The sequence below is a fragment of the Sabethes cyaneus genome, chromosome 2, assembly GCF_943734655.1.
Source record: "Sabethes cyaneus chromosome 2, idSabCyanKW18_F2, whole genome shotgun sequence".
NCBI classification, from domain to species: domain Eukaryota; kingdom Metazoa; phylum Arthropoda; class Insecta; order Diptera; family Culicidae; genus Sabethes; species Sabethes cyaneus.
This window is the reverse complement of record NC_071354.1, coordinates 153,755,379-153,763,384: the sequence shown is the minus strand read 5'-3', so window position 1 is coordinate 153,763,384 and position 8,006 is coordinate 153,755,379. Positions and strand designations below refer to the sequence as shown.

Below are 8,006 nucleotides of genomic sequence, written 5' to 3'. Positions count from 1 at the left end.
TTACTGATCCCAAATTACTAAGAAGTTTACAAGTAAAATATATTTGTACAATTAATACATTTAAAAATTGTTATTTGGTTACATCCTGTAGCCGGCCTTAGATCAGTGTGTTCATAAATGAAATCGATGTAGTGTGACACTTTCGTCAGCACTCCTGGATACGGTGCAATCGTGCAAGGCTGGATATTCCAAGAGACAATCCCAACCTGAACACCACGGTGTAACAATGGGCTACCGCTATCACCCTAGAAAACAAAGAAAACAGTAACACAATCTTTTTCATTCTATCGTCCCAACAAGCAATATCTTACACTGCACTGTCCCTTGCCACCACCAGGCTCGGCTGCACAGATTTGACTCGGGTAGATGGTGTTGTTACCATGGATTTCATTGCACTGTTCGTTCGGTACTACGTAGTAATCCACCTTTTGTAGAGTATCGGAAAAAATTCCATCGTTATTCACACCCCACCCAACAAGAGTAACCTCAAGATCCGCTTCGTCCACCTCGAAGAACGGCTCAGGAAGCGTCACCGGTTGAATCGAAACACTGAATTTTAATGGATTTACCAACTTCAACAGGGCGATGTCGTTGATATAACTATTCGACGGATCGTACTCTGGATGCTGAATAACTAGCTCTATTTTGAACACTGACTCGTCAGCTATGCTGCTTACGTTCGTTCGACCAACTTGAATGGTTTGCTGACTAGCAGTGTTGGAATCTACACACTGCGCGGCTGTCATAATCCAATTGCGGGTTAAAATGCTTCCTCCACAACTATGATATCCAGCAGAACTCCGGAGGGATACCATAAACGGGTATTCCTGAATAGTGGTGTCTGTTCCGTTGACGACGCGTTGTCCATCGTTTGTTGGCGCCGCTATTAAAAAATGATCTGATTATAAAAGTGCTTATTTACAATGAGAAATATTAAATTCCAACCCTTGATGAGCTGTACTAAAGCGATAAGTGCAAATAGCTGAAGCCACATATTGACTGCAGTTGTAGCTACTGTTGATAATTAGCCATGTGACTGTTGAATTTATATCCGTGCAAATAGATTTCTGTAATCGCAATCGACAACAGCTTGACAGTGTTGTACGAAAAATTATCAACTTGAATGCGTCTATCTGATCTGATGAAATCTGGCAACCATTGTCGTGCAATTTAAACCGTTTATCTTCTATAGCTGCCCAATCAGCCCAAAATTTTTACTTTCCAAAGAGGTATTTTTATGATCCTTTTTATTGCTACATGACGTGTAGCCGTTAGTTTGTTTCTAGGCAGAAAAAGTGTCCAGCAATTTTGTTGTGAAATTATTGTAATCGTATAAGTAAGTAATTTTACTCTTGGAAAAAAAACTTGCTCAAAAACGCTGTTTCTCGGGATCGGCATAGAGCACCTCGAGATATCGAGCGATTTTAATGGGAAAAATATCTGGAAAACGTGACGGAGTTGGAATTTTGAGATCAAGTTGTACTCAAAGAAAAAAAATGTTGTCAATTCGCATTAAAACGTATTTGGCAGCGCTGCCGCTACTAGAAAATAATATGTTTTTTGGATTTCATGGGCAATTTGTTTATGAAAATTGTGAAAATAGTTTCTTTCTGAACCTAATATTTTCGGAGCTATAGGTAACAGAAAATAAGAGGGCATGACAAAAAGCTATTTTCTCAAAATGGAGGTACTCCCAATAATCGTGGAGCAGGCCAACCGGCACACCTTGGGATGAAACCCAAATATAGGTGGACAAAAGTAATTACGCTAAAACCGTTAGTCCTAGGTATATAGTATCTTCGGAGTAAATTTGTTTTTTTAACCGTACCTGTGTACCTATAGTCCAGCGCCTCTCTGGTTCATAGGTACCCGGGTACCAGCGAGCCACATGCCCTGGCGGGTGTTGTGGGTTCGAATCCGGTTATAATCTCAGATTATAACTTGGTTCGCCTCATGCACCTTCCAGCATTGGACAAAAGGTAGGTGTCACTACGACACCTTGTTAAACGTAGCTACCTATTACCCCCCCTTGCTTTCTACTCTTTCCCTTCCGTTCCCAAAAAATCCTTCTTCATTATTTTCCCTTACCGTCCCTTCATCAATTGTAGAACCATCGTTTCCAAAATCAAGACACGACCGCATAGGTGACGTAGGACCACGTAAGTCTCCTTGTAGCGATAGTAGGATGTATCCATGTATGTAATAATACGATTCTTCATGTATACAAGCTACGTTTATCAAAGTAGAAACATTGTATACATTTAATCCTCAACAGATTTTGAAGTTATATCCATGAATTGATTGAATCTATTTTATTAAAACGAAACCAAGTCAGTAACTAAACCAAACAGTAAATAAATTTTTATCATCTGTTTCTACGTTGAATAGTGCTTTTCCTCTGGTAATCGGTAGACAATACGCGCGAGTTTTCAAAAAGTTGAAAATTTTTTCGCAACTTTTCTGCGGCTTACAAAAGAACACTGATAAAGCATTTACAACCTGCAGACGTTTTGGAAGTCGCAGAAAATGTCGCCCGTGACGAGAAAACTTATTTCCGTCATTTGTTGGTCGTACGCAATGGCAAAAAATTCAACTTTTCCCTCGTTGCCTGTGTTATTATGGTATTAACTGGGCACGAAAATATAATAAACAAATATTAATTTTTTTCAGTACCCGAACCCGACCTGAACCCGCCGGGTACGGGTGCGGGTTTCGGGTAAATTTTTCGCTACCCGACCATCTCCAAAAAATGCATTATTTTGAGTAAACGGTGCAATGGTGGAGTGCGGAATGTCCTAAAAGTTGTCAATGTGGAATAGAAGCCGTCCATTGAGAATTAAGAATAAAAAATTTAAAATATGCATGATGACATTTAGTTTTTAGAGATCCAATTCTTTTAAGGAGAAATAAGTCGGCATTAATATGTCAATTTCAAAAGCAAAAGTTTTCTTTTTTTGTTTGAAACAATATTCTCTCTGAAAATATATTCTCTGTGTTCAGATTGGCAAGAAGTATGCAGTGAATACATTTTTAAAAACAGAATGCCTGTTTTCGGTCCAAAAACTGCTTTTGAAATCGAGCTTTCCTATACGAAAAGTTAGTTACTGTTCATTATCCTTTAAAGTTAGCTTAAAGTCAGTGTTATTTGTAACACTACCATAAAGAGAACCAGAATACTTACAAGACTGTAATAAATTAAACGGATAACGTAAAAATATGGCAATTGTAAATCCTAAACTACTAAGCAATTCACAAGTGAAATATATTTGTACAATTAATGCACTTAAAAATTGTAACCTTGTTACACTCTTCTTTTGGGGGATCTGTCGGCGGTTCTACATCAGTGTGCTCATAAATAAAATCGATATAGTGTGACACTTTAGTCATGACTCCTGGGTATGGTGCAATTCCGCAAGGTTTAACGCTCCAAGAGACGATTCCAACCTGAATACCATGGTGTAACAATGGACCACCACCATCACCCTGGAAAGCAATGAAAACAACAAGACAATTTATTATTTTGCTGTGCCAACAAGCAATATTTTACATTGCACTGTCCTTTCCCGCCACCAGGATACGCTGCGCAAATTTGAGTCGGATAGACGTTGTAACTGTGGATTTCGTCGCACACTTCATTTGGAACTACGTAATAATCAACCTTTCGTAGGGTATCCTGATAAGTTCCATCTTCGATTTTACCCCACCCAACAAGAGTAACCCCAGGATCCGCTTCATCCACCTCGAAGAACGGCTTAGGAAGCTTCACCGGTTGAATCGTTTCACTGAATGCCAGTGGATTTACCAACTTCAATAGGGCGATGTCGTGAATATAGCTAGACGTTGGATCGCCACGATGCTCCGGATGCCGAATATATCGCTCTACTTGGAACACCGACACATCAAATTCTTCACTAATATTTGTTCGACCAACTTGTACCGTTTGTAAAGTGTTGACGGCTACACAAGTGGCGGCGGTCATGACCCAATTACGGCTTAAAATGGTTCCTCCACAATAATGAGAGCCATCCGAAGTCCGAACGGAAGTCATAAACGGATACTCTTCAATAGTGGTTTCTGTTCCGTTGATGATACGTTGTCCGTCGTTTGTTGGCGCCGCTGTTTAATAATGATATGATTAGAAAAATATTGGAATAAAGCTAAGAATATTAAACGCTAACCTGCAATGAATGGCACCAAAGCGGTAAACGCAAATAGGAGGAACCACATTTTGACTGCAGATGTAGCTACTGGTGGTAATTTGTCGAGTGACTGTGGTATTTATATCCGGATTGCGGATTTTCTACGTTTGTAATCGTTATCGATTGCAGCCTCGCCGCATTATACAAAAAAAAATTATCAATTGGAATACCTCTATCGGATCTGATGGAACTGAATCTGCGAGAAATTTTTACATACCAAAGACCAAATCTTTATGGTCTTTTTTATCACTGCTAGTTTTTTTTTCTGTGAAAAAAATATGCAGCGCCTTTGTTATGTGATCACTACAATTGTGTAATTGTATATGTTGAAGGGAATGTTGATGAATATGAAAATTTTCGTCTAGTTTATGTTTTCAAGCATATTTAGCTTCGCATACCTTTTGTTTGATGCTTTAACCGTTGAAATGAGTAGCATAATGTGCCTTTACAAAATTGATCAATCCTTTCAAATTAAACGTCCCATCAAAAAACAATTCCATAGTAATCTGCGCGACTTAATAACCTTTCAAATAAGACTAATAGCGCATTAAGCGGTTTGGACAATAGATGATAATGAAATAATACTTTACTGAGACATTTTTTAAGCATAACTTTAAAATTACATGGTAGTTTTAGTAAAACTAAGAAGCCTCTTGATATCAGGAGCTTTCATTTGGTTCTAAAATTTGTTGTTACTTGTTGTTCACATTTCTTCTTATAACTTTTAAATGAAACGTCGAGCTATGAAACATTTTAATAGTGATTTGCCAGGTAACAGTACGTTTCAAACAACAGTTATAGCGAACGAATCGGTTCAGCCAGCCCTGAGAAATACATCTAAAGACAATCATAACACGCAGACATTCTTCACATCGTCGAACTCTGTTGATTGGTATATGAGACTCTGCCCCCGGACTTCGGATCAATTTCGTGATTTTCATCCAATTTCAAAACCTTTACTTTAATTTCAAAGGTAAAACATGGAATTGTTCTGCAAAGAATATTTTTCTTAAGGGAATATGGCTGTCGAAAAATTTTCATTTTCAAATCGTCATATTTTTCCTTTGCGGATTATATACCAAGTAACACTTCTTAGTTATAAGACGTTCCTCTAGTGGTTTTCATGACCAATTTCATAAAACCGCTGATATGCCTATGAGTTTCACCAAAACTTTTTGATGACTAGTATAAAACTGCCTTCCGACCAAGTGGCCCACTCTTCAGAAGGTTTTCATAACCTCATTAAGATGCAGGTTATAAACTCAAGGGTTCGTATCACGTTTTGCTGAAAGCTGCCATAATCAAATAAAGCTTTTCGCTTTTCGCTCTGGTAAAACGTTAATAATATAGAATATTTAATAAATTGTGAGCAATACCCGTTGGTTTGCACCATATGCGTATTAAATTTTATCGTGCTTATTGATACGAGTCGTCAACGTCGAATAAAAGCCGTTCATTAAGAATTATGGATGAAAAAATACCTCATATTGTCACTTACTCGTTTTTAGCGATACGATTCATTTGAAGTCAGTGTCATTTGTAACAGTTCCATAAACGGTACCACAATGCTTAGAATGCTGTGATAAATTCTACGGATAACGACAAAATTTGGTAATTGTAAACCATAAAATGCTAAAAAATTTACAAGTAAAATATATTTGTACAATTAATGCACTTAAAAATAGTAACTTTGTTACACTGTTCTTCTTTTGGGGGATCTATCGGCGGTTCTACATCAGTGTGCTGATAAATGAAATCGAGATAGTGTGACACTTTTGTCAATACTCCTGGGTACGGTGCAATTCCGCAAGGTTTGATACTCCAAGAGCCGATTCCAACCTGAATACCATGGTGTAACAATGGTCCACCACCATCACCCTGGAAAGCAATGAAAACAACAAGACAATTTATTATTTTTCTGTGCCAACAAACAATATTTTACATTGCACTGTCCTTTCCCGCCACCAGGATACGCTGCGCAAATTTGAGTCGGAAAGATTTTGTAACTATGGATATCGGCGCACTGTTCGTTTGGAACTACGTAATAATCCACCTTTCGTAGGATATCCTGAAGAGTCCCATCTTCGATTTCACCCCACCCAACAAGAGTAACCCCAAGATCCGCATCATCCACCTCGAAGTATGGCTTAGGAAGCTTCACCGGTTGAATCGATTCACTGAATTCCAGTGGTCGTTCCAACTTTAACAGGGCAATGTCGTAAGTATAGCTATCGTATATACTGTTCGTGAAGTTTGGATGCCGAATAAGTCGCTCGACTTGGAACACCGATTCGTCAAATTCTTCACTGATATTGGTTCGGCCAACTTGAATAGTCGGTCTAATGTTGAGAGATACACAAGCGGCGGATGTCATGATCCAATTGCGGCTTAAAATGGTTCCTCCACAATAAAAAGTGCCATCTGACTTCCGAACGGAAGCCATAAACGGATACTCCTCAATAGTGGTTTCCGTTCCGTTAATGATACGTTGTCCATCGTTTGTTGGTGCCGCTGTTTGAAAATGATCTGATTAGAAAAATACCGAACTACAATAGAAAATTTTAAATTCTAACCCGCAATGAGGGGCACCAAGGCGGTAAGTGCAACTAGGTGGAACCACATTTTGACTGCAGATGTAGCTACTGGCGCTAATTTGTCAAGTGACTGTTGTATTTATATCCGAGAAAATCCACGCTTGTAATCGTAATTGATTGCAGCCTCGTCCAATTACACAAAAAAAATTATCAAATTGAATACGTCTATCGGATCTGATGAAATCTAATAACCATTGTCGTGCAATTCCAGTTGTTTACCTTGACGAAATTCTTTCATTCCAAAGACTAAATTTTTATGATCGTTTTTATCACTGCAGAACGTGTAATCGTTGGTATGTTTTAGGACAGACAAAATACCACCACCAATTTTAAGCAATAGGCAATCAAATTGAATCTGTTTAGATTAAAGTAAGTTTTTAATTTTCATACAATCACATGTAGGTACATTCCAACGATGCGAAATACTTGACTAAGGAAATATTTTCAAATATTTCACGCTGAAGTTGAAGGTCTACTTTTTCGAAACTGGAAAATAAATGTTTCCATTTGAAACCCGCTACCAAAACCGATTCCAAATTTGAACTATTCAATACTTATTATTGTTACGCAACGGTTACATGTTTCAAAGAGTTCGAAATGAAAAATTTTTATTCCAAAAAAAATCATGCATTAAACCGAGCACTTCTCTTAAAATGACCTAGCTTTTTATCATTTTTTTTTTAAATAATTTTTCCCACGATTTGTGTTCTTTCCTTCGCAATCCAATTGTTTGAATAATTTACGGCTCTCTCGAACTGTGTGCTTCTCCGCTTCCGAGTGCCAGTACATTTACCTACACTCTGATGATGGTCCGACAAAGCGTATCGATGAAGCTTGGTTCGGTTGAGCGAAAGCAGTGAAAGCTTTCACCATGTTTTTATACCTTTCAACTGATGGCAAAGTGGTTTTCAGGGTGACACATCACCGTAAAAAAATAATTGAAAGGTGTCAGTTTATTTTTATAATAAAGGTCCGTCGAATGCAAGTGTCTCGCTTAAATCGGCTCGATATTCAACGAATGGAGATTGATCTATTTCAATACCAATATGGAATTTGGCCTGTCATAAAATTACGAACGATTTGGTTAAATCTTTTCCACCCTATTTAGTAAAGTCATACCGAAGATGTACTTCATTCACAAATTATGTCACCGGCAAGCAGCTTGTATTCGTAGCTCTTTCCCCAAAAAAAAAGAGGAGGATGTGAATATCTA

The 8,006-nt window shown here is 38.0% G+C and overlaps 3 protein-coding genes across 3 annotated transcripts; all 3 read right to left on the bottom strand.

Annotated features, from left to right (window-relative positions):
• On the bottom strand, positions 1 to 994 carry LOC128736212 (trypsin-5-like). The gene is made up of 4 exons (XM_053830691.1): positions 946 to 994; positions 312 to 883; positions 83 to 245; positions 1 to 17 (listed from the first exon to the last, which is right to left on the bottom strand). The coding sequence occupies exons 1-4, from the start codon at positions 992 to 994 to the stop codon at positions 1 to 3; spliced, it is 801 nt and encodes a 266-aa protein (XP_053686666.1).
• Positions 995 to 3,249: 2,255 nt separating this feature from the next.
• On the bottom strand, positions 3,250 to 4,227 carry LOC128736211 (glandular kallikrein, prostatic-like). Its single transcript, XM_053830690.1, has 3 exons — positions 4,179 to 4,227; positions 3,548 to 4,116; positions 3,250 to 3,483 (listed from the first exon to the last, which is right to left on the bottom strand). The coding sequence occupies exons 1-3, from the start codon at positions 4,225 to 4,227 to the stop codon at positions 3,250 to 3,252; spliced, it is 852 nt and encodes a 283-aa protein (XP_053686665.1).
• Positions 4,228 to 4,994: 767 nt separating this feature from the next.
• On the bottom strand, positions 4,995 to 7,666 carry LOC128736210 (glandular kallikrein, prostatic-like). The gene is made up of 4 exons (XM_053830689.1): positions 7,591 to 7,666; positions 6,142 to 6,710; positions 5,897 to 6,077; positions 4,995 to 5,023 (listed from the first exon to the last, which is right to left on the bottom strand). Exons 1-4 carry the CDS (start codon positions 7,664 to 7,666, stop codon positions 4,995 to 4,997), a joined length of 855 nt encoding a protein of 284 aa, XP_053686664.1.
• Between the last annotated feature and the right edge of the window lie 340 nt (positions 7,667 to 8,006).